The sequence below is a fragment of the Rhododendron vialii genome, chromosome 5a (assembly GCF_030253575.1).
Source record: "Rhododendron vialii isolate Sample 1 chromosome 5a, ASM3025357v1".
Taxonomy (NCBI): domain Eukaryota; kingdom Viridiplantae; phylum Streptophyta; class Magnoliopsida; order Ericales; family Ericaceae; genus Rhododendron; species Rhododendron vialii.
The window spans coordinates 33,073,144-33,100,967 of NC_080561.1; the positions used below are offsets into that span (position 1 = coordinate 33,073,144).

At 37.3% G+C, this 27,824-nt stretch overlaps 1 protein-coding gene across 2 annotated transcripts; it reads right to left on the minus strand.

Moving 5' to 3' along the window:
• Window positions 1-878: 878 nt before the first annotated feature.
• On the minus strand, window positions 879-27,824 carry LOC131327235 (exocyst complex component SEC6). Of its 2 annotated transcripts, XM_058360287.1 has the most exons (26): window positions 27,616-27,824; window positions 25,498-25,726; window positions 22,397-22,435; window positions 22,162-22,250; window positions 21,939-22,029; window positions 21,490-21,579; window positions 21,308-21,387; window positions 20,731-20,823; window positions 18,458-18,484; window positions 17,858-17,965; window positions 11,771-11,909; window positions 11,630-11,674; window positions 10,186-10,241; window positions 9,889-9,997; window positions 8,967-9,107; window positions 8,710-8,889; window positions 5,067-5,150; window positions 4,898-4,984; window positions 3,653-3,697; window positions 3,391-3,469; window positions 2,751-2,820; window positions 2,530-2,617; window positions 2,346-2,435; window positions 2,096-2,212; window positions 1,534-1,596; window positions 879-1,287 (listed from the first exon to the last, which is right to left on the minus strand). In XM_058360287.1, exons 2-26 carry the CDS (start codon window positions 25,624-25,626, stop codon window positions 1,156-1,158), a joined length of 2,271 nt encoding a protein of 756 aa, XP_058216270.1. In that variant the 5' UTR covers window positions 25,627-25,726; window positions 27,616-27,824; the 3' UTR covers window positions 879-1,155. The 2 variants fall into 2 exon arrangements, with proteins under 2 accessions (XP_058216270.1, XP_058216271.1); XM_058360288.1 differs by lacking the exons at window positions 22,397-22,435; window positions 25,498-25,726; window positions 27,616-27,824 and having other exon boundaries at window positions 22,187-22,246.

Sequence of the window (27,824 nt, forward strand, 5' to 3'; positions counted from 1 at the left end):
ATCTAGTAAATACTAATTTGAAAAGTTTAAGTACTCAATAGGTTTGATTGATAGATTAAGGATAAATTAGACAAAATTAAACTAGTTCAGTATAAAAGTGAAATTTAGCCCAAAACAAAACTACTGCGCAGCGTATTTATAACCAGCAAGGCGCTTTCAAAACTAATGCGCTCCTCCTATGTCCTTTTTTCTTTTTCTTTTTTTGGTGTTGTCGTTTTGATCTTCTAATTCTCCAAAAGGGCAAGCACATTCTCCGTAAGTCCGTAGGTGCAAAACTTCTACAATGCTTCCTAGTGGTATAAAAGCACAATGCTCCTTTTAAATACTGACCCTTGCATTGAAAAGTAGATCATTACAACCCTTAGATCAAAATCACTCACAAAAAATAGGGTGGATATACTTAAAACGAGATGATTTTAAAAATTTATTACCCAAAAAGTTGTATTTACCAAAGAAACAAATTTTATATACAACTTAAAATAATACTTACTATGTTACAAATTCATATTACTTTAAGCTATATACACCTACTTTTTGCCTTTTTACGAACAATTGGAGAGCGGACAACCTAAAAAAATGAGGTTCGATTAGAAATCTAGTATAAAATTTTAATTGTCTTAAGATATTATTAGAACAATCATTTGAAAACTAAAAATTATACAATTTTTTCCTTAAATTATAAATATGTTTAATTTTTAAATAACCATCTAAAAATATACTGAAAATTTGTCTTATTTCTTGTCTTCCTTTTGTCTTAAGGTAATTTTATGCGAATTTTAGTGATAATTTTTACTTTTAAATTCTACTTATCAAGACAGTCAAGTCGAATGATTAATCGAAAAAGATTAAAGCAAATCTGACAAAATTCAAAACACGACTAGAAAAAACACCGACTATTTAAAAAAAAAAAAACTCTAAGGACACCCCGAGTTTACATACAAATTGTGCCTGTGAGAAAAAGGTGACAAGGCCAGGAAAAAAACAAACTATTTCTAGATTTATTCACCACCCACTAGAAGATAGCCTTACAACAAATATAATAAATGGACATAAATATAAAGAAAATTATTCGATTTTGTACACCTAGGGCACCGCAAATGCATATAAGCGACGGCCAAAGCAGCTACTCGTGGAGGCATGACATTTAAACCAAAACTAGGTCAATTTTCGCCACAAAGAACCCTTGGACTGAGCAAGGCACTTCACCCTGGGAAAAACAAAACCAGCCTTTGGGGGGTTCCCATCAACAAGTGAATGCTCATAAATCTCTTTACACTCTTGTACAACCTGTTGGATATAGAGAAAATTTCATTCTTCAAAAACAAGCAAAAAATGTAATCTACTATTATATGACTTTTTTGAAGCTACACTGATCGCATTTTAGAAGAGACCGTGGCAAAGATAATTGGCTGGGATAGAACAAAAACCAAGGTGTCCCCAGAAAGTCCTACAACATTATTTAGTTGGTTTCATGCGAATTTCATGTTTAGAAATGGTGTGAATCCAAAAATGGTAGACGGGAAATATACATACCTCTTTTGCATCCTTCCGTGGTATGCCTTCTCGCAGACCCACAAGTTTTTCAACCACCTCAGGCTGCAATTACAAGAAACGAAACAAAGAGAGTAGCGAACAAAATAAATATACGTTAATGATAATAATACAAACCCAGGTATCCACAAGAGGCTAAAGATTTTATTTTATTCTATCAGCAAAGGAAGGTTTCCATACCATTTTAAAGAAATGATGCAAAACAGAAACCCCTATAGTACCTCATTTATCACTACACCTCACCTCTTTAAAAAAAAACAAGATAAGAAAAAACACCCAAATGTTGACAGGACACCAACAAACACCCAAAAAGAAACTGGCCCCAACAAAAGGGCCCAAAACCTAAGAGGGAAAAGCCCAATACTAACAGAAAAGATTCAAGGCATGATATCAAGTCAAAAAAAACCCGAAAAAGAAAATGAAAGAGGAATGATGACTTGATATTATAGTAGGCACGGAAATAGCAAACCGTCAATGCTTTAATTCGCAATATGACACCAAAGGAATGTGTTCCCGTCACAAAACATTGTCCAATAGTTCTTACCGGGCAATCAGGTTGATGTTCAAGGATATTTGTGTAAATGAGGGTGAAAGTATCCAAACTCTCAGCTGAAGCAAGCTCTCTCAAGTCACTCAAGATGCTCACTCTGTTTTCAACTTTCTGTAGAATAAGCCACATTACACAAATTAAAATTTGTGGAACCTAAAAAGCTTGAATAATACAACCCACATGAACTCAAGGCTGTATAATCCAAGGTAGTAGACGTTACCAGCGATCAAAGGACAGAACTTACAGAAACAGTTATGTACTCCCTGAAAAAATCCATGATAACTTCTTCATCCAGTCTCATTCGTTCAATAGTTTCTTCCTTGATATAATTTTTCTACAATAACATGCATTATTTAATACTAAAGTTCTGAAAAGGAAAAGGCTGTTAGTAGAGAATACACGCTTAGAGGATATCAAATAAACGAAACCTGGGTAAGCAGATGATCAACATAAATAACTACAGTTTCTTCCAGACAAGATTCAACAAATCGCCTGAATGATCTTTCTTCAATATACCTGATTAAACAACAGAAACAAACATAATGTAAATAAACTTTTGTTCGTGGAGCAACAAATAGAACAAGGAATTCTGGCATATCAGTACATCAGACAATATTCAACAACGTATGAATTAAGAAGATAAACTCACATTTTAATATCTGTAAAATAATCACCGAATGTTGCAACTAAGTACTCCGTAACCTGCGCTTCACACCATTCTGGGCGATACAGCAGATAAAATCCAACTCAGACACAACATAACTTCTGTTATGGTGGAGAAATAAAAAAGGTGACTCATCCCCCCAAGACAGACGCATATATTTTTGTTTTTGTTTTCGTGTAAAATAACACTTCAGAACCACAAAATTGAATTTCTATTGTAACTGGAAGCTAAGCAACTACAAAATTAAAAATCGATTGCCTACCACCAGCCCACCAGCCACTATGTTGGTCTTAAATAGGTGTTAACATGTATATACAATGCACAAATTACAAAAACAGGAATTAAGCCTTTCAAAAATGGCCATAATTCCAGGTCTATGGGCCCTCAAGAAGCCCACGGCCTAGGTTGGTGACCTCCATTGCACTTAAGGGGGGCCCACCTAAAGTCAGCCCAAGAGGCTGAGCCTACGTCATCACTAAATCAGTTTACACAATGACCACGATGTGTTTAGCCGATTCCAGTAACTTGAAGATGTAATATTCGAGAAGTTGAGAGAAAAAAAAGTGCAGTGGTAATATTTATTTATTGCATCAGAGAGAAATGTAGTGTGTTGATGTTTATTTACCTTTGTGATAAAGCTTGACGAGTAATTCCTGAACTCCTGGATCTTCAAAGATGACACTAACAGTTTGATGCACAGTTTCCTACCATCAAGGACATTGACTAGATCATTTTGTAGGTTCAGCATTGCCATCAAAGAGATGGGAGTGAAAGCAAGAACATAATGTTGTGCACGCAATTAGCTGGTTACAGAATAGAGTACTAGAAAACATAGCATGCACCACGCAGCGTTGTCTGAAGGTTGGATGGTGTAAAATTCAACTTACCTTTGCAACTTCTAGGAAACCTTTGCAAGTGTCTTCAAAATTAATCTGGGGATAAATAAATAAATCAATTCCAAAACAGATCACACCAGGATCCACACTATTTAATGCCTAAAACCTAAAAAATGGATGCTTCAAAGACAGATAAGTATCCGTGTCATTCCGCCACATCTCCAATCCTCTTTTTTCGTGCCCATGACTATGAAATAAAAATTCTTAAGTCCGACATATGTCCAACAATCTTTTTGTGTTACAACACTTTTTAGGCATCTATGACTAAAAATTGGCATGTAATTGATGCTTCTTAATAACCTGCAAATGCGTAATTGTAAAAATTTTGAACTTTGACATCACTATCTACTACAAAGTGAACATACTTGAAGTTCACTCAAAGTTTGTAGAGAAATCAAAATTTTAGAATATTAGGAAGATGATTTTGCATTTCCAAGCCGTGTCCATGCGCTACATTTTTAAAGATTTTCTTGAGTACCATGTTCATCAAGAATTTTCCATAACTTCTTGTACCTTATCTTAATTTAATAATGTCAGACATAAACTTATGGTGATAGATACATAGCAATATTCTTTAAATACAAACAAGACAGCTTATCCTCAACATGTATGTGTCCTACTTTTTTACAAAGCATGTCCGTGTGGTGTCGTATTCAAGTACCGTGTCCATATCTGTGTTTCTTAGCCTAAATCTAATAACATACTTTGTCAAATTAAAGTGGGGATGAGAAAGTAAAAGACTCAACATATTTTGTACTATACTTCTCCTTTCTTTATGGAAAATCTCAAACCCATTTCATAGACCCCGTTAGAATGCACACAAAGAAAACAAAAGGTAATTTCTGTAGCTAATGAAAAATCAATATAAATGATTAAAGAAATAGCATAGAAAAACTGTGTTCACAGGCCCATAGCATAACTATTTGATTTTGAAGATAGAAAGACAAAGCTGCCTTGCGGGAGAGATACGCAACGCATATCCAGCGCACAAGATCCAATCATTATGTCAGTTCTTAGAGAAGTGAATTCCTAAACACAATCTCTTGCTCATTTTCATTCCAACACAACGAACACAAGTTATCCTTCATTAATGAATGAATTATCTTAAGAAGTACATCAGAAACAACAAGTAAGGTGGGCAGAAGTCTCAGCAATGTTCTAGCAAGAGATAAAGGAAAAGAATGCGAGATGCAGCAAACCAATGTTACAAAAATATCACTTTTAAGATAAAATCACCTGTTCAGCATAGCTCTGTGGAAGAGCTTCAAGAGTGCTGTTACTTAACTCCATGGCAAGATCATAGCAGCGTAAATTGTTGTTAATCTGTTGATGTGTGATGTTACTAGTGAACTATAGCATGACCGTAACTCAAGGAAAAAAGAACAAAACATATGAGCATGCATACCATTGCACATAATGGCTCTAGACCTATTTCAGAGGCTGGCTCTTCAAGTCTCTTCCTTTCAGCTGCTTGAAAATCAATCATCACCTAAAGAGATGCAATATTGAACAGATTTTCAATCATAACAACCACCACCAGACAAATGATTGTAAACCATGTCAACTTTTCTCAGGTAAAGCACTCAAAGAAATAGAGTCATTGCACCATTTTATGACAAGGAACTGGAAATATTGTCAATGCTATGATGGTTTAAAACTTCAGCTGGCATAGCCCATGATAGATATATTCAGGGCCGGCCCCCATGGGCATCCCAAAAATTACAATTTTTAGGGACACTCCAATATTTTCACTATTTGGGTTTGAGGAGGACTCTTTTTAAGCCCAATAGAATAAAAAAAAAATGCCCAATTAGAGATAATGAGTTAGCCTAACCCACCATCTCATAAGCCCAAGTGCCCAACCCACTAAATCCCCAAACCACTGAATAACACCTCCCAAACATCGTTTCCCCCCAAACCTACGTGATTAGACTAAGGGTTAGCACGTTAGCTAGCACGGGGTTGTTACAGTTAATCTCCGATCAGCTTAATTTTCTGCATAAATATGTTACATGTACTGTGAAAATTCTAGATAAATATCTCGGGACCACTAATACAGGGAGTCATATATTAACAGCAACTCGAATACATTTACAATTTTTTATTCCGTATGAAGCACTAGTATGGGTACGGCTACAATATAGTACAAAAAGAGTACAGCAACTACAACAAATTTATTTCTATCTTGCGAGGAATGTATCACATGTAATATATGTGCATAAAATAAAAGAAATTGTTGAATAATTTATGTGACTAAGAATCTATAGTGAATCTATAGATCAAAATCTTAATCCTACAAGCATTCTAATAAAAGCAAACCTCTCATCAAGTTAGCTTCTTCTCCACATAAAATAAATTACTATTATGGATTATATGGATTGGGTATATATTGGGGTACAACAAAACTCAAGAGCAAAATTTTGGGATGTATTTCATGTACTAGAGCAAAACCCTAGTACAACATGGTTTTAGAAGTATTCCTACTACATACCTGAATCCACAAAAGCGGTGTCAAGCACAAATATTTTTGTACCTCCATAATGGTATAATTTTTACTCCAGTGGAAATTGAAAATGAGAGAAATAAAGAAAGGATAGCTACAAAATAACATGAATACAGCAAACCATAAAAGCTTTGGGTGTCAATCAACTGGGGTAGCTACATGCCTTTTCACCATTCTGCTCTGTCATGGCCAAGATCCAAAAAATATCCCAGGTCAGGTTGCCCCCTCCCCTGCTTGGCACTTTCCACAATCAGGTTTTCCTTTACATTTACATGGTCTTCTTTGGTCGTGACCAAACAACTATGGTCTATTTTCTCAACTTATCCTCAATTAGTGCTTCCCATGTCATTGACAAAGGAGAAAAGTTCAAAATGATCTCTCCTCATCGTACCACACATGCACCTTAACATCCTCATTTGAGCTACACTCATTTTATTTTATTTGTCGTCTTTATTTGTCCAGCATTCTATCTTGTACAAACACCACTGGTGTCATAGTTGTTCTATGGAAAAACCTCCCAATATGTGGTGGGGTATGTGTTGATTGCATAATACTCTAGAAGCACCTTCACAACATAAGCAAACATATTTTGATTTTGAGTTACCTGGTCTACAATCTCATCATCCATGTTAACAATCGACGCCTTGTTAAAGAAAATGTTCACTATTTATATTTCAAGGTTTCACGGTTTTGAAGCTGCCCTCTTTCACTCATAGTTGTCAAGGGCAAAAGGCACACCGAGGCGCAAAGTTCTGTAGGGCCTGAGGTGAGAGGCGCGCGCCTTTTTCAAGAGAGGCGCAATTATGCGAAAAAATAATTATTTCTGAAAATAAATGTGTTATGTGCGCTTTTTGAAAAAAGCTTGCTTTTTTGAAAGAAACCGCGCTTTTCGATTGACTTGAAATAACCGCGCTTTTTTGTGCCTGGTCGCTTTTCTCGCCTTGTCGCTTTTTTGCGCTCTTTGCTCACCTTTTTCAAGTCGCCTCGCCTCGCCTTGCGCCTAGGCGCGCCTTTGATAACTATGCTTTCACTATTAAAACTTGTATTATTACTAAAACTATTTCATCTCAGTTTTATTCCTACTCCCTTTTGGCTCCAATGCATTTATTCAAGTTTCTAATTTGGCATTATCTCCTCTCGTAGTTTCATCCACTAAAAAACATCTTCCATAATAGCTTGAATATCTTAACTTCATCAAACAAATTAAATAGGTATATTAGTTGCAACCCATTGATGCTATGGCCCTATGGCAAACAAAAGTACAAAACAATTATTCTCAACAATTGTGGAAAAACAAACCTCAAGATTGTAAAAACATTGAGGCAAGTGTCAAAACCCAATAGTTGCATAATTTAAAGACAGCTGGGGCAACGTAAGATTATAGATGATCTTCATGCCAAGAAGGTGAAGTTGATAAAAGATTTGTGAGCCAAAAATCATAAATCCAAGAGAAATCATCAACAACTACAGACATGGGAGAAAAAGTATAATTACGTGTCACAAAAGCATAGAAGAGAAGTACGCAACGTTGTAGCCACAGACAAGAAAGATCTACTAGTCTTTTCAAATTGTTAAGAAATGATAGACCTCAAGATAGATGGCATGCCACATTTCAGAACACAAAGGAGGGTAGCAAACATATTAACACTACGAAGCCATGACCTAATACTGGGATAATAGATAAAGGAGAATCAAATCCCATGTGCACTCAGGCAACAAATGAATTGGCTATGGGGTCACTTCAAATTTCAAGAAACAACTTGATCTTTATTATGCATTTAACAGTTTTTAATAACATAGCTCTCATGAACCCATTGAGCATTAGAGCTAAATAAGAATGTAGGTAACATTGAACATATGGGGTCAATTTTCTTACTATTTCCAAAAAAAATAAAAGAACTTTTACTATTTTATTAATCTTCATATACTCCATTCGGGTAACATATCAGATTTCAAGTTGCTATTGGGATTGACTGTAAATTCAGAGGGCATTTATTAAACTATCATTTGCAACACCTTTACCCAGTATGTGGATTGTGGATGGTTGCAAGCATTTGATGTTTACAATAAACAGATGGGTCCAAAGTGACTCTGCTTTGAAGAGGTTTCTCGTCACACAACATAAGCTATTTTGTATACCTCTTTGGAGATAATCCAATAAATTAACCGAAGACAAACTAGGATTGAGTTTTTGTAATTTAAGATCAGTTGTGTTAGGTAGAGTTTGGTTTGATCCTATTCATCTTGTGGAAGAAAAAAATTAACAACCCCACCACACCAAATTCCTGGAGTCACCACTCCTCGTACACATGCTCACAATCCATCAACGTGTCGAATCCTTCTGTTAGCACAACACAGTACAAAGAGCTACCCATTCAGTGCACTTAAGACATAAAAATCAATATACTTGTGATTACCCAAAGGGTGGTGAATTGAGAAAGTTCTTCTCCCACATTCCATATATGACGGAAAAAGAAGACACAAAATGACCAGAAGTACATGACAGCATCAGTTATTAAAAATTATAATGTAAAGCTGAACTTGCCTGAATAATGGCCAAAGCAACTCTGTATAACATGACATCAGTGCTGATTTCACGAACAAGTTGCACTTGCTCGCCAAGAATCCTAAACAAATCAACAGCAGCAGGTGTATAAAGCTTTCCATCTTCTGTTTTCTTTGGTGGCTGTACCTTATCAGCCTCGAGGATATTCAAATACCATTTCTAAGAACAGAAAGAGAGGAAAAGTCAGAGAGAAAAACATGTGGTTTGAGCAATGTCATACTAGTAAATATAAGTACCCTTGTTGTAGCTTGCATTCTTTCAACATACGCATTCATTAGGGGATCCATTGCACCACTCTCGGAACAAACTTGAGCTAAGGACTCATCAACACCAAGTCCAATCAGATTATCTTGGTATTGAACCACCCAACCGGTCACCTAATTCGAGTAGACAAGAGTAATCACAATGAAAGTTCAACTTGAACAAAAAACAAAGAAAAATGGAGCTCCGTACCCCACAGAGTGAGAAACTCATGGGCAAGGTAAGTCTCACTAGATAGGACAATTAAGAAGATGAAAAATAGTTAGATAAGATGAAACAGAGGATAATTCGATAAGTCTGAAACTCATGAAAACGCAAATGAAAAGCAGCATGAGAAAGTTTAAACAAAATAACATTACATATCGTTTACACCTTCAGTAAAAAGAATTACCATCCAAAGCGCTATTACTACTGTTTTCCCAACTATACTTGCAAATTATGTAGTCAGATGCCATTGAATTTTCTTACTTTCGTTCAAACAGAATTCATGGGAATAGAAAAATAAAAAAGAAAACGTTACAAATTAAATGGTTGATACACTTCCATGAACATTTTATACATAAAAAATTACCATAGTAGTCAGTAAAAATATGTGGATCTACTATTAATAATGCCACTAGTGCACATTATGCATCACTCAATTATGATACCATCACCCGTTATACAAATATGGCTACGAAAAACGCATTAAGTATGTTAACTCATCACTAGTCCCAAAAGCTTAAACTGTTAGAAATTGAGCCAAAAAATGTCAATCAACCAATCTAACAACATCCCCATGCAGTTTCTTATGCATGCACAGAGAGCAAAGCGCTATTAGTTCAGTAGCCAAAGCTGAAATTCTTAAAGAAAGTTGGCAATATTTCAATATCAGAAGATTTCATATACAAATGATACCTGTAAAATCTCGACATTTTTCAGATCGTTTGCCCGATCACTAAGCAGTCTCAGCCATTGAGTGAACCGTTCAGTATAAAGATTTACCAGGAACTGGAATATTTCATATCTGCAACCACAAGAATCAACTTAACAATATAAATTTCTAGTGGAGAATTCTTGTCATTATTTCCCTCAATTTCAGTTATAATAAGAGCTATGAGCAAGTTCTAACAAAAGACAAACTAGGAAAACTTTAACTACAAGAGCAGTTAACAAAAAAAAAGTAAAAGATGGTAGATTTAGCAGAGGATGAACCTAGGAGGAAAACAAGGAGCCACGTAGTCATAAATATCTCCAAGTTCTTCTCCAATCTGAAGGGAAAAAGAGGAAATCGGAAGCCAATTCGAATCAGGCAATAATCTATTCACCAAAATTCGACACCAATAACAATAACAGATCACAATAATTGTACTTCTAAGCACAAAGAGGGACAGAATTATCTTGGACATTTACGCAAATAAAGGTTTTTGCAGTGCGCTTGAATTATGAAGTTTAAATGACCTCCCGCAAAGCGTTACCCATCCTTAATATTTGGAGAAGATGAAAAAAAACTCCCACGAACACTCAAGGTTTCCTTAACAAAATTAACAGGCTACTGCAGAGAAATAGAAACACATTGTGGAGGAATCCACAATAGGTTTGCTTTTTATTTTATTTCTCCTCCGAGCTGTACATGGGTAAACGGTGGAGAGCACTAAAGAGCTTAAGACTGCTACATTGATAGTGGAATTTTTCCTGCCTCAGACAGGCTTCCAAAACTGCACCTCGTCTCTCTTTACTGAAGAATAGTTGACTCTATTTCTTCTGTGATCCACGTGGACCAGCTCCATTTGCGAAGTACAGAGCCCAGATATCTATCCTACTTTCATTGACGAATTAGAATAACACTACTCCTCCAAGTTGCACCAATTTTGGTCTTTAAGAACTTTTTGCAACAAAAGCCGTACATTAGTAATAAGAACTACCACCTAGTTTTCCCATCATACTTCACATAGGCTATAATGGCTTTTGTCAAGGGAAAAAGAAAAAAGGGAAATTATGGAGGAAGCTAAATTATTTGCTCTTATATGGTGGGGTAAGAATTTGGGAAGAAAAATAAGTCCTGGAACAATTTTTCCATTCGTTTTGTTACTCCTAGAAAATAAACAATAATTTTTCATATCCTTTTTATTTTCATTTTTTCCTACTCCAAGAAATCATCTAAACATAGGATACGGATATGTAAATCTCAAGACGTTCCCGCATTATAAAATGGCATGAAACAATTGCTTTGATACTTCTCTTTTCGTACTACATTCGAACATGAAGAAGAAGTACTTGTCTAAATAAAATTAGGATATCAAGAAGAAGTATTTATCTAAATAGCGCACTGCTACTAAGTCGTTGGACTTATCCAAGGAATTGAGCTGTGGGCACTCAAAGTCCCAACCTACGAGCATGGAAAATCTGATATCTTAAACAAGGTTATGACCATTACATTAACCAAACTTTGCAAAATTTTCTCCTTTCAATTTCTGGAAACATTACATTCCAACCCCAATGTCCAAACCAAAACACATCGCTTTCTGAAGCTTTCTGTTCCATATCCTATCTTCTCATAAAGTGCAGTTTCGTTCCTTTGACTGCAAGGCAACTCCTTAGCTTCTAAAGATTTAAAGGATACTCAGATTGTTAGGACACAAAGATCAGATGTGCGTACCATTCGAGCTTCCTCTAAAGCTGCTGTAAGATCCTCAACTACAAGCTGATGCACAAATTACTTTTAGAATCAGTTAACCAAAATATACAAATCCAGATATTTCTGATTCCTTCGTAACAGAGAAAATGCACTAAGATGTACCTCAGACAGCAGTCGGTTAAAACGCCCTTCAACTGTCTTCCGTATTTGCTCATAGCATTTATCCTTGTACCCTTTCCCCTGGACCACCACTTTCTGCTGTGTAAGGTTTCGAGAAGACGCTTTTGTAGCAGGCGATTTTCTGCAGGCCAGAAGGAAACCAACACAACACATCAATGCATACCTTTTAGACTAATGGAAAGCCCAAAACATATCTACAATACATCCTCAACAGCTCCATGAATAAAACAGAGAATCTAGTTGGAAGAGGCAACTAATTATATACAAGTATAATGGGAGAAGGCATTTTGGTGTCACCAGCATTGAGGCTGTGAAGATTTTTGCTACTTCCAAAACAAACCCTAAACATAATTCTTTATACACTTCAATTGTCTGACTTAATTAGCTGTCACTGGCAAAGTAATATCAAAGTCAGTAACCAGTAACTAACCATCCTAAGCCCCAAACTCCATACCACATTCATCCTACTAGGTTATTAATCTCTCTGTAATCTGAAACTCTCTTGAAAGTTTTGAAGTCGATTGAATGACAGAGAGGCAAGAAGAACATACACGCCTAATTGACGGGTAAGACAGACACTTTTGTCACGATTAACCAATTAAATTGTTTGCTTTTGTATTTCATTCCATCATGGAGTCCCTGTAAAAGTTTATTATTGCGTCGATTCTTTCCATTCTTTTGACCATCAGTCATGCTTTGACTAACCAATTTATAGAAAATAAATTACTTGACTTTCTTTGAATGTTGAATCTGTTAATTTGGAAGACGCATGGAGTCTTTTCACCTCTCTCACAAGGCATTCTTTCCTATTTACATTACTTTCTTGATGGGCTTTAGATCGGCTGTCGTAATTGGTAACAATTAAAAAAATTCAAAATCAATGAAATCTTCGTTGTGCAACTGATGCAGTAGAATTAAGGGTCTTTGTGTCATTTTAGTGTCCTTCGTGTTAGTAGAGCCTTCCTTTCTTTGAATCTTTGATCCCCTTAGGTATTTTGTTTTGCATAATTTGGTATGAGAGCTTCTAGGCTGGATCCTGACCGTTGATCTCACCAGAGAACTAGCCAGAAACCTAAATTTCACTAGAACCTTAAAACGGCGCCAGAAATTCTCGCCGAGACACCATTTCACTCGATATCTCCAGATCTGTACAACCCAAGACCCTACAACTCGATTTAGAACTGTAAGATCCACAGATCGACACATTTCAGAGCTGTTTTTCCCATTTCGAACCACCAAAACCCTATTTTGCACCATTTCGAGCTTGACCCACCCTATTTCGCACCATTTCGAGCTTGACCCAGCCCTATTCGCACTCAATCAGTCCTTTTCGAACTCAATTCAGCCATTTCAAAACTCAGAAGTGTGACCCAGATTTGCGAAGTACTTTTATCCTACAGTGTTCGAATCACTCAAATATAGTTCGAACAGCCTTCGATTGACTTCAAAACTGTTGATTAGTGTCGAACAGCCTTCAATTCAAGTCGAATCTGTCGATTAACCCTCTTTCAGCACTCAAAAACAGTGGTAAGGGTAACTACTCTTTGGCACTCGAATCTGAAATTTAGACTTGATTTTAGCTGGGTTTGTCTTGTTTGTTGTTGTTTGCTGCGATTTCTTTCGATTTATAGTGGGTTTGGTACCATTTGGGGACCGTTTGTGTTGATTGCTTGTGATTTGTGGTGGTGTGGAGTCTTGAGTTGACTGGGTATTCATTATTTGGGGTTGATTTGTTGTTTGGAGTTGATTGTGGGATTGTAATGGCTTATCGGGCTAGACGTAGATGAGGAAGTACAAGTAGAGGATTTGAGGTGAACAATGGTGATGGCTTTGAGTATGAAAATGCAAATCAAAATCGGAATGAGATTAAAGAGTTGAGTGAACAAGTTGCTACCATGTATGACAAGGTGCGGCGTTTGCAACGTCCAACCGAAAGGAATGATTCCATTGCATTGGAAATTCGTTATGGTGCTCCGCATTGGCGTAAAGCAAATTTGGCTGGATTTGAATACACATCGGTGAACGATGTTGATAATGAACTTCCCAAGTTCTGTGGAAGCCCACTAGAGTTTGTTGGTTGGTTGAACACCATTGAGAGTGTCTTCGATTATTGTTAGGTTACCGAAGAAAAGAAGGTGAAGTTGGCATCTACTTGCCTTAAAGGGAGAGCTTCGAATTGGTGGACACAACTCAAAGTTAGTCAACAAAGAATAGGCAAAGAAAAGATTAGAGATGGGGTAAGAATAAGATGAAGAAGAAGATCACGGAGGAATTCTTACAATTCCATCAACATCCCAATGCCGATTCCTTGACTAGTTTTGGCAAGAGTAAGTCTTTAAGGGCTGTCCCAACTGAAAATGAACCTTTAATCGGCACCTTTGAGGCTAGAAATCCGTCACCTAAAGGAATATTCAAATGCTACAAGCTTGGAGAACCATTTTTTGAGTTGAAAGTTGGTGAAAAGGCTTGTGAGCCTGTTCTTGATGCTCTCTTTGTCAGCAAGGTGAGAGAACCAAGTTGTGATATACTAATGTTCCAATCATTGATGAACATCCAAGTCAAGAACTTGAGGGTGTTCTTGGAGATGATTGTGTCTTTAAGATTGAAGATGAGTGTTTAGTTTTGCCCATCTTTGATGAGTATCCTAATGAAGAGTTCAGCATTGATAGCGAAGAGGGAAGACTTGTTGACCTGTCAAGGAAAGGAAAGGTTTCTCGTGTCTAAGCAAGAAAGTGAGGAAGTGGAAGAAAGGGATGGAGTTGATGTTGCATTGAGTGTGTTACCAAAAACAAATGAGGTTGCTTATGAAGTCCCGCCTGTTCTAGAGGACATAATAGAACCAAAACTGGGTGATTCTTCTCCAAACATGCCTTGTAAATTGTCTTTGGTGCAAGATGTTCAAGTTTGTGCTGTGGTGCCTGAACAACTCCTGAAGTTGCCAAATGAAAGGAAAGATGATTTGGGACAGTTTGTTGACCCTTTGGGTTTTGTCTTAAAGCAAGCAAGTTTTAAGCATAGTGTTGTGACCTTTCAACGTGCTAAGGTGAATAGTTCTTGGTGCGACTTAAGAGTGTGTATGATGAGCTACTACGATGATATTTTGATTCACAAGATGATGCGGTTCATACAAAGAGGTCACCGGAATTTGGTAATTTTACATAGTTGGAAGTTATGGCCTTATGGACTTGATGGCTCTAAGGCCCAAGCCTTAATTTGGCACGCGTAGGATGAATAGGGCCAACTCGGGATATTGGCCAGACATGGGTTGAATTCTTAGAAGTGTCTTTTGGGTTCTAGCCAAGTTAAAATGTCTCTTTAAATTCTAGTCAAAGTCTTTACTGTCAATTAGTTGATCAAAGAGTCATTTGGATTTTCCATGTCAATAATGCAGTCAGAGAGTCCATTAGTTGATCAAAGAGTCATTTGATTTTTTCATGTCATTAAAGAGTAAAAGAGTCTATGTTCAATGTGTCTTTGGGAGTCTAAAGTTAGTTGAAGGTTATTCATGTTGGGAAGTTCTAGAGTCAAGTTGAAATGGGTATACATAAGATTGTAAGCCTTATGGCAAATTATGATTGAATGAATGAAAATTTAGCTTTAAGCTTTTATGATTGTGTGATGCAATCTTTTCTCTGGTGTGATGCTAAAGAGCCCCTAGGTGTGATGCCTTGGGTTTTCTGGGTTTGATGCCTAGACCTATCCTACTCCAACCCTTTCTCTTCTTCTTCTTACAAATTACTATTCACAGCCCCAAAAACAGCCCCTTTCTCTTGTGTTTGGTTATACTCAGCCTTTAACAATCCCATCCTGCATCACAAGAGGCATGGTACATGGATGATTTATTGGCACCTAAGTATGGCCGCAGTGGATGTGTACAAAAAGCTCATATTGAAGATTGGTTGTGTTGAGGGTGGCGCGTTGATCAAGGAATACAACCACATGTCTAATTCGGACCTGCATAATAATCACTTTTATATTTTCTTTATTGAGATTCTTGTGTTTTGTTGTCCAACTTGAGGACAAGTTGTTTTCTTTAGAAGGGGTGTATGATGTAGCAGAATTAAGGGTCTTTGTATCATTTTAGTGTCCTTAGTGTTAGTAGAGTCTTGTGTCTATAAATAGGTGAGTTGGTCTTTCATTTATACAGTTCTAAATGGCGCTTGGCACTCCCTCATGGTTCTAGTGATCAGGTAAGCAAGTAAGTCCCACCGCCAAGCGCCAAGATCGCATAGGCGCCCGCAGAGCAAGTTTTTTTTAAAAAAAAAAATTCTGGCCCATATAGCCATTAGTTTTAAAATACCCATGAAAAAAAGAGGTGAGTACAGCAATGCCCCACTAAAAAAGGAGATGCTTGTTCACTTTTCCAAGCTGCACACAACTACTTTACTTGCAACCCATGTGCGTGTACACTGACACACGAACCAAAAACAAGACCCACTCTCATCCAAAGCTGGTTGGTAATGCTGAGAGAATATACACACACACACAACAAGCTTCTACTAAGGGCGCCCTTTACTTGTTAAGGACTTTCCCTTTCCCGATCAAATTTTGATAATCCGAACCGTTTAATGTGTGCAAAACGTAATTTTAAGGATACACACAAGAAATTGGCAAAAAATATGACCGGAAAAGGCTTGATCCGAACTGTTTTTCATAAAAATGCATTTATAGCATTTTTATGAAAAGCTACTTGGATCAAGCCCTTTTCGGTCTTATTTTTTGCCAATTTCTGAGTGCACCCTTAAAATCACGTTTCAAACACATTGAACGGTTCGGATTATCAAAATTTGTTGGGAACAATGTCAAACTAATGAGGTCCTTAACTTAGCAAGTTAAGGGCGCCTATATATATACGGGGCGGTTCAAGGGACACCCAAAAATACACCCCAAATCTCAATCTCATAGTTCCCGATCAAATTTTTATGATCCGAACCATTCAATATGTGCAGAATGTGATTTTAAGGATGCCAGCAAGAAATTAGCAAAGCAAATGACCGGGAAGTGCTTATTTTGAGCAGTTTTTAATTGAACCGTTCATTAAATCAAAGCTAAAAACTGCTCAGATCAAGCCTTTCCTGGGTTTTTTTTTTTTTTTGCTAATTTCTCGCAGGTACCCTTAAAATCACGTTCTGATCACATTGAGTGGCTCGGATCATCAAAATTTGATCGGAAACTATAAGGTGTTTTTTTAGGTGTCTAATTAGTTGTCCCCGAAACCGCCCCATATTATATATATAATAGTCAACTGAGTCAAAACAAAGTAGTAAAACATTCACACTTTCCCAACAAATCAGAGCATCTGCACTCTCCCAATCTCTCTCTGTGAATCGACATCAGTCCCTGTACCCGCGACCATATCACTATCAGACGCCTCCGATAAGCACACCCAAACCTCTGACTACTACGACGACCATCGAACACCACCGGCAAGACCACCCAGATCACCGGCGAAGCTCTTCGACGATAAGAATACAGCCTCAAACAATACTCTATTTCTGTATACGAACCAGATCTGACTATTCCAGCGACCCCTAGGCACCGCCTAGCTCCGCCAAAGCTCCTTGGCCACCAAACGAACCGCCGAGTGGTGTAGGCGTGGCAGTGACCTACTGCCAAGCGCCTAGCGGCCACCATTTAGAACACTGCATTTGTTAGCTTTTGATTATTTAGAATATTGAATAGTTTCTCTCTCTACCGTTTGGGCTTTATCCCCTTGAATGGGATTTTACTCATTTCTTTGACTCATTTCTTTGAATCTTTGATCCCCTTTTGGTATTTCACGCTTCAATGCACAAATACGAATTTTTTTTCTTTTCAACATGGCATTTTGAATTAATATTTTGTAGTTCTTTTTCCCCTTAAAAAATACGGCTGGTTTTGAAGTTAGAAGTAGGAATTAATTTGTACCATTGCGTTTCTAGCAATACAATCTCGATGTTCCCGGTTGATATTTTTGTGCCTTAGATGGAGAATACTTGTGGTTTTCTAGCTTTAATATTGTAAACGCGTGAGCGCAAAGACTTCCAGTCAAGCAAAAAGCTTAAATACGAAATTAATTTAAGGAGATACTTGGAAGTTCTGCGAGGATTCACAACTGTTGCCATTGCTCCACCTCCTTCAGCCTCAGCCGCTTCCTCCGCAAGTTGCTGATCAAGAACTTCTTGCATTTCAACAACCCTGTAGGCAAAAATGGGGGAAAATAAAAGCTATGTTGGCTAAACTCAACAATAGAATTACAAAATACAGAAATTTAGAGCACAATATATTGGACTTTTTGGGAGGTGGAACCCACATAAGTTGTCCGACGAAGGACCACGGCCACAAGCCCATAACCCTAGTTAAGACCTCGACCGTCACCTCTCTTTGTTTTCATGCAAATGTTCTACAAGTAACAGATTTTCAACCCTTCTCAACAGCCGAACACTGAAGAAGACCAAAAATATCTCCCCAATACATTCTACACCGTCTCACACAGATGTAATGCTAAACTACACCATAGGTAAACTACACCATAGGAGGCAATTAGACTATGGGCCATCCAACTATTTACGCAACACTTAAGAAATTAACAGGTAAACTCATTTGTCCCACAGCATAGCACCGCTTATATCATACAAGTAAACTAAAATCAACACTTACTACATTGTACATAATTAAAACAAAACATACCTCAAAGCACGAACCAAAGTTTGTGGGCTGCCAAAAGACAAAAAGTGAAAAGTAAGCACACGGAAGCATGGCAAATCATACAACAGCCAATATTATGGAGGATATAGTCGACAACTGATGCAAAAAAAAAAATGAAGCCAAAGTATTTTGCCATGCATCACATAATGTGAAAAAAAGTTGCATTTCCATAGATAATATAACACCAAAAGAAAGGTAACTAGCAAATGAAAACCATGCAATAGTGCCAGAGATGCCCTTCAGTTGTATATCAATTTTCTAATTACCAATTTATCGACTGTACTATGTCCTTGCTAGAATTGCACACTTTGAATAATCAAACATACTGCACCAAATGAAGATTTCCCTAAAGGAAACATCAGTTCTTCCACAGCCTCAGTCAAAAGAACAAAATACGCAATTTTTTCCATATTCCTTTCTCGACAGTTAATAGGCTATGACATTATCTTAAGCAGTAAAACAGATAATAAATGTCTTCCAACTTAAGAGTCACATATCATTGCCAAGGGCAGCTCTTTTAATTGGTAGGGAACAGTCTATTAATTGAGCTGTGCAAGAAAGGAATCAGACAATTAGACAAAAGCAAAGACTGAATGTTGCAGATCTAAGAGAACATCTTGGAACACGATATTTGTCAGGCAGTTCCCCATGTGTCCAAACGAGTCCTATTATTTGTCTCTACCTTGGGGACATGTGTATGCATCACTTACACACGTGAATCAAATTAGACATTTGGAAAAATAACACCTGTGATGCAGCAATAAAATGACAAACAATGTATTAATACCTATTCATCCACTGTGCTTTAGAATTTAATTTCATGAATTCTGAATCTGAAATGTTCAATTGGCTTAAGAAATTTGAAAAACACAGATTAGCCGTAGTTGCTCACACTACTTTTGGAGTATGTAAATTGGAAAAAAAAAAAAATACATTGGACATGTAAAAAGCAAGCCATTATTTCTTTGTACGGACATAAACAATGTATTTTTACAGACGTGCTTCTTAGTTGTGTCATGTCCTAAAGGCTCTGTTTGTAACTTCTGGAAAGAAAGGGAAAAATTGTTGAGAAGGAAATTTGAGGAAAAATTGAAGAGAAATTGAGAGAAAAGTTGAGTTGGAATTTGAAATTTTCCCTTATCTTTTTTAAGAAGCAATTAAGGAAACAGAAGATTTTATAATTTTCTCTTCCTTTCCACATATTCCACAAGTTCCAAACAGACCCTAAGTTTCCAAACTTCAGTCCTGTCATGTCCTTTTGAAAATTATGTGTTGTGCCGTATCAGTATTACATGTACGTATACTCGTATCGTTAACGATATTTTTAATTATATAGTTGAGGAATTGTTTCTTGTAAAATAATTTGCAGAAAACTTTTTCCAGGAGACACAACAATGCTAATATGTGGCTTGGACGAGGCTCATCCCTGATTTTGTATCAAGCGACTAAGGGTATGACATTGAATAAAAATCCTTATCCGAACCCCTTTCCACGGCCAGCCTTCATCAGATGAGAACTTGAGCATGTGACTATTCTAAGAATGAACATCACGGATCACCAGCCACCACATCAGAACAAGTGCAGCCAAACACTGCAAATTGTGGCAGATGATCGTACCTAGAGTATGTTAAAAGGTTGCTTCGTAACATTTCTTCATCAACTTATCTAACTCGATGTTGCATGTGATCTAATGTAGGATTACAATGGTAGAAAAACTCAAAGCACCACAACGTTAAAACAATGGTTCAATTGTAACATGCAAAGGGTGTACTTCAAGGGTATATTGGTACTCTGCATCTTTCTGCGCCAATATATAGCTGTTTCTCTGTCTGTAGAACGAGAGGGAGAAAACAAATTTACTTTGAACTCCGGTAATAAATACTTTATGAAAAGAAACACGCATCTTGAGGATGTTAGTAAGAAAAGTTTGTAGAAGCTTCTCAATAATAATTGGGTTGAAGATTGGGTTGAAGATACTCTTATATGCCAGAGTAAAAATGTCAACTTTTTCCATTCAGTTACATGTGAGCACAAGTCAAACTTAATACTTCTACTCACACCGACCACTTACCCCCTCTGCAAATATCTAAACTTGAGGGTTTTGAGCTATGCCCAACGATAGTTCTACTATCTTTTTAACTATTTGGTTAACCTTTCTTCTTCTTTTTTATCTGGTATGGGATAAAGAACATCCTTCACATGCATAAATCAAAGACCAAATTTCTCCACATTCTCAAGATAAAGAACGAATATACCTTTCTTTGGCAAGTTTGAAGAAGTTGGAAATATGACCCCACAATGTCCCCTCAAATGTCTCCCAAGAACGATCTACATCTTCAAAATATTCTCTGAGACATATTACACATTATAAATCAACTATAAACAAGTTGCTCTACATCGCACAAGCAATAAAGATTCCATGTACAAAGTTTAAAATTATATGTTTACATGGCTCATAGTAGTCATAACCAACATTAACATATTTCAGGGCTGTGGTCTGGCAAAAACATAAATATCACCTTCTAATTCAAATTGAGGGCAAGCACTGAGGTCTACTTTATGATGGATGACTAGATCCACAGGCTAAAACCAAAATCAAAATAGGATATCGAACCGGTGGTCAAAATGGCTGATCTGGCACCAGAACAGAGGCAGAAAAGGTGCAGTATGCCAGTATCAAGTTTGTTCCTAATCCTAAGAGACAACTGTTTTTGAACTTTCATATCTAAATATACAGGAATAGAGCTTCCCAACCATCAGAAAATTACAGCCCATAACCAGCTTAGTTAAGAACTATAAGCACCATAATAAACTTAAGCAAGACATTCCGACCTTAGTCTGCCAACCTCTTCTTTGTGAGATCCTGCAGCTGCTAATGCAAACCTTCGCTTCCCATCAAGAGCTGTTAACCTCTATTAACATTTCGGGATAAAATTAATGACCTAATAAATACTCCATGAGACAAATCCATGATTTCCTCGGCTCTAAACTGATTATCACGAGGGTAGCTCTACCTCATAAGTGTTAATAAGTTCCTTATCATCACTCAGAGAATCCCGTGCCTCAGCCGCTTCAACAGAAATTGACATCATCCCTTCCACATCCTACAAAAATTCAACAAGTCAAAGAAAAATCTATACAGAAAAAAAACAACCGAAAAAAGAAATATACCACTAAACTCTAAGCATCTGGCTGCAGTGTTTATGGACGCCAAACTTGCTAGAAAAGGCTTAACAACCTAAGCAAGATGGCATGCCAATCCAATGCCCCCTCCCTTCAAAGGATTTAGGATTTTTGACATGTCAAGCAGCTAATCAATGTTACCGTATTGGCAGAATCTAAGCATCTAGCAGATAGTTTGACAATAAAAAAGTATGTCCTTATCCTACATAAAGAAGCACGTGTGGGAACTATCAACTATGAGTATAATTCTTGCGTTCAAAAGGTAAGTGACAATTCGTACCTTCAGAGTTGTGTTCAAGTTATTCCTTGCATTGCTGAGAATCTTTATCTGATCATGATTTTCAATTAATGTTTGGCATTCTTGACACAGCCTGGTCCATGGCAAGCAACCAGATATGATGTCATTTTGCATGATGCAAGCCAATATAGGAAGAAGAAAAAACTTACTAAAATCCTCTCAGAAGTTAGTAAATTGAACTAAATTGCCTAAACAAAAAGCATACTTTTCAATTGAAACAAAGTTCTCACGAAGATGATTTATTGTCTTTTCAGATAAGGAAAGTGATTCTAGCCCAGCTTGTGCCTGTTCAACCTGCAGCCCAGAACAAAAAAATAACACATATCAGATAATGAAAGTTACTACGTTAAAGTTTCTAAAGCTCCAGAAGCCATTTTATAGACGGATTAAGCAAGTGGAAAACAGAGTCCACATTTGGTTTTAATAAAAACTAAAAGTACCTGTTCTGCCACCATTGTACTGAGTTGTGCGTCATTGGCCTAGCATTACAGCACACGGAAAAATTCAGTACCCATCCTAAATGTTCTGGCACAATGTCCACATAACACACCGAATGTAATGCCTTTATAAAATAAAATAGAGATGCATAGGAATAAGCAGAAAGGTTCACCAGAATCCATGGAAGCAGGAAAAAACTAATGTTCACGGACCAAAGGTACCAGCAACCCATCGCCATGAATGGCAAACTAAAAAATATAACAAAGGACAAGGATTGGCTCATTGCAATGGGCGACTCTAGAAATATCTTTCAATGGCATCAGAGTTTTCAGTAGGCTTCAAGATAGAGAAAATTTTCAGCATTAAAGTTTCGGCAGATAAGATTTTGTTTTAGAATTATGAAAGAAAAGTGCCTAAAAAAAAAGGTTAAACAAAAGTTGAGCTGTTAACATATAATTGAAAAGGAAAATTAGCATAATCAACTTCCAGTGAAAATGGAATACCCATTTACTTTAACATAGGACAGAACTACATGAGATTGTCTGTGCATTACGTTTGACAAGCACCCAATGACAATATGTTGAGGAGACAATTAAAACAACGCCCATTTATCATTTCGAGTCTCGCGAATTACTCTCCCACAGTTACCAGCTGAGCCCATGTGCCAAATTTTGAGATTTTTTAAGCTAACCAACAGCGTCAAAGCAACCAATTACCCACCATACCCACATAATATTATGTATAACTAGAGGTTTTTACTGGTGCTATGGGTTCACTTGACCCCATAATCAACTCAACGGAATCGCCCCTGGCTCATTGACACATGATGTATATGCTAAAAAAGCGTACTTATGCATGTTCAACAAAAGCATAATCATCAAACATTCCTTAAACAACCGATTTCTTGCAGGGATAGCGACAATATGAGCAAAGAGCTCCCTAGAGGCAAAGTCAAGTGGCAGCAATAAAGCCATGCAGAAGCATAATGCAAAAGCCTTTATCTGAAAGGGTCGAGCAAAAAAATACTTCAATTATCCCTAAGACTTTACAGTTACAAACAACATACATGCTTTTCCTACTCAACATACAAGTCAGCACCCCAATATCCCTTTTACAAAAAATAAAGCGGAAAAGAGACCCTTACAAGTAAATTAAATAAAAGAAAAGAACTGTTCTCACCGTTCAGAGAAAATAAAGGTAGCCTCAATCTGGAGAAAGAATAAAAAACACCTATCTCGTACATAAACCGAACCTCCTGACACCACAAGGGCATGCCTCAAGGGAGCTACACACCCTTATCTCACAAACATGAGGGACCTAAAACTTCTAAAGCCCTAGAGCATAGAGAAGGCAGTTAAATAGAGTCTATACCTGAGCGGGAGCGGGCGCGGGAGGGTAAAGGAGTCCTTCAGAAACATTCCAAGCAATTAATATTCAATAGAGAGCGATGATTGAAAGCTCAAGTACAAACCAAGGACTGAGAACAGCAGCCGAGGCCCTACTAAAAGATTATGTGACTAAGGTTTGTCGTGAAGATAATCCTCGAGCATCAAAATAGTTCTCTGAATCAACTATGTTAGGTAATACCGTACCTAGGATGCATTATGTACTAGTGCAAAATTTACAAAGTCAGTTTTCCAAATAAACAACAAATTATCAAAACCCGCACTTGAAGATACTTGAATTCAATCTTCTTTCAAAACTTATTCAACGTTTCACAGAAGGTTTTACAGCAAACTTATTGACGAACTAGAATACTCAGTACACATCGGACTAACATATACATAAACAACAAATAATCCCAAGGTCAAAAGTTGAATTGAGCAACAATAAGAACAAGCAGCATGCCCAGAAGTATACTATGAGCAGCTTATGTTACACGGACTCTTCTTAATGTATAAATTGTGAAGCAAAGTCCCACATCGCCTGGGTACCGAAGTAATATGAAGTAGATAAGTGTGAGGGCACCCTCACTTCAACAGCTAGCTTTTGAGTTGAGTTCTACCGAAAACTGTGTATCATAAACTACCCATGTCTGACCCTCAACACACAAATGATGGTATCTCAGGTGTGGCTTACATGATTAGTTTTATATTCATAGAGCGAGCACATTTGCATAACAAGTTTACAATGAATCTATGCATAAAACCCGTACTATACATAAAAAGATCTATGGGATATACTGAATAAGATTTTAACCAAGACAAGAAAAAAAATTACAAGAAAGATGAATAAACCGTCGTGTCCCTTTGTATTTAAACAAGAATTATAGAAATCTGAACACAAACACACCCAGTAACCGTACCTCAGTTCATGTAACATAGATATCAACAATCCGACTATCCTTAAAGATGATATACGTACAAAAAACCTATTGCAAAGTGCTCCCCCCATCCCAAATAGGTAGATACTTTCACTATTCCAGCCCTATGGGAAAATCTTTCAATGCATAATTGATCGCATTTGATAGAGTTCAATTAGTTTTATTAAACAAAGTTTTGAAAATCACATAAAACATTATAAATGGAAAGATATAGGCAATTACAATATGGTACACACTCCCGAAAGTATCTAACATTATGGGACGGATGGAGTACTAAAGAACCAAAGGATTCTAAGTCTCAACAAGTGGAAAAAAGAGACTGTGCTCCTGACCAACCCAAAAATTCCTAATCACAATTTCTATTCACTTGCTTCCAGTTGGCAATGCCCGAAATTAACACTTTTGCAAGGCGGTTGCTAGGAGGGATGATCATATTCATCATCATATTTACAACCAAAAAAAGAAGACACCGATGAAATGTCGAGCGTGGCAAATTCAAAAGCAAAAGAGCATCTACAGACAACGAGCAAAATCCTATAGCAACAAATACTAATGCAGATCAAGTCCAATTCAAACAAAAACTCAAATATATTCTGAATACGAAGAAACGAAAAAATCTATCCGACACTAGTAAGAATGATGCTAGCAAAGATGAACACAAACAACCCAATCAACATGAATTGTAGCACAAGCAGAACAATATTAAAGAATCGCTCAGATCAGAATCGAATGTGTATATAGCCATATAGGATTCAAAAGAGATTGTTTTGAAATGGGAACCTGTTGACGAGTAATGTAGTCGGCCTTGATTGATGCAATGGATTGCAAGAGTTCGGGAAGGGGCAAGAGCTTGGCGACCTCACGCACTGCGGCCTCTTTGGCTTCAATGCCAAGATCTTCACCCATCATCTTTCCACAGAACCGTACAGTGATCTCACAACTCAGCGTATGTATTGGGCATCATCATATGAATATTTATGACTGTTCTGGATGGTGAGCAGGGTTGGCCCTACGAATTTCAGTTCCACATTTTCACTCGGAAATATAACAAAAAAGTCACAAAGTTTCAATCCAAAGATTACGTTTATACATAGATGAACTCTTGAATATCGAGTTCCACTTAAGCAGATGAAATCTTACCTTGAAATTATGCAATCAAGATAACCAAAAGCATAAATTAGAGAACCCAATTAAACATTCTATTTGATGAAGTCAATGATGAGATGATTTTGAGCTTTTTTATCCCTATTTTAAGACTACTGAGATAACTGCACCTCTAGGCCCATTGAAAAAGTATTTAGTTCAAAAGAAATGATTTAAGTTTCTCGAATACAAATATTACCAAAAGGGGGAATTTATATGTTCATTTTGTTAGTGTCATAATATTTTAGTAATCAGCTCTGATAATATGCTACTAACTGGGATGATCCCATATTTCCATCAATTAACTCTTCAAATTCGCTTCAGGTACAACTTTCCAACTGCTAGCTAGATGAGCCGTCAAATTGAGGCATATTAAACTTTTGTGGTCTTGTGCAATCCAACAATCTGATCAGAAGGGACATATTGTTGTAAAACTATAAAGACTCATTTACACAGGCGCTTTGACTGGCTGGGATGGTCCATGAGCCTTGCGAGCATTACACCAAACGTCATAGATGTGGATTACAGTGTTATTAAACCATATATGAATGTGTAATCCTACTTGATGGAATGTATGATCTAGAACTATGCTTGACTTATCAGAGTAGATTTTGATTCAATGTGTTGTTGCTAGTTGTTTCTGATCAAACATATGGATTTCTATTTCTATTTCCCTTAACCTAGAATCAAATAGTCAAAACTGCCTCTGTACATGATACAATTTTGCAAAAACTTTAGACAGAAATAGAGAAAAAAACACAAGAAAACTTGGTACTTGCACAAAGAACACTAAAAACACGATGATGCTAACACAATGCACATATTGGACACGGAACACACTAACATTTAAGCACCATGATCTAACAACATATAACTGCATCTTCAATTCCAGGATTTCATACTCCATCTTCGAAACACCACCGCTGACACTTATTCAACTGATCCAGCACACCACCCTCTTTCCTCGACAGGCTTCATACCTTTCTCCACACCCTTGTTAACTGATTCCCTCTCCAAAATCTCCTCACCAAGACTAACCCTAACTCTCTCTACAACAACTACTTGGACCGGTTCACACAGCGATCCTGAATTCGCAATAGAAATTCCCAACTCTGCCTCAATTGCAGAATTCTGAGCTTCTAGAAAAAAACTTGCTCCAGTGGCATCACCACCTCCACCATCCAAAGGATCACTTCTATCCAAACCCCCCTTCTCATTTTCCTTCATGGCAACTTCCTCTGCAACAACAACAAGGGTTTGTTCACTCAATGGCCCCACAGGTTCCTCAAAAGTACCTTCAGCCCTGGTTTCAGTATTAGAAGCCGAGACTTGACCCCAATTCCCTCACCATTCATAGATGCAATCCCTACACCCCCGTGACCACCAACCCCGTCGACACGCACGTCCGAACCCATTACTTCCGCCGTTGCCTCCTCCCCCCTCAAAGGCCGAATCTTCAGGGAGGGTTTCGTTTCATCAGCTACAGACCCACCAGCAAGATTCACAGTAGATTCAGGAGCCATAATTGGGGGTATCTGATTAGATCTCAAACTCAATCACTAACAACCCATTTCAATTCCAAATCCGTACGGAGCGATTGAACCCTAAAAATACGTGATTCTGGAACCCAATAACTGAAACCACGCATAAACAATCGAAGAATACGTGTGCGCAACAATGCAAATTACGGAGGAAAACAAAAACTCTACATTCTACTTTTGAGAGAGAGAGAGAGAGAGAGAGAGATTTGCGTACCCTTATAGTAGATCGTATTTTGTGAGGAATGGAATCTGAGCGGAGAGGGGTTGTGCGAGAGTCCGTCGAAGAGAGAGCTGGTCGATCAAAAGGGACGGAAATAATGGCAGTCTTGTTTACTGGGAACGGGTTTTTGAAGTCGGAGCAGAGCCGTTTGATGCATTCAAAGTTTGCAATCCGCGTAGAAGAGTATCTTCTGGTGTGGATTA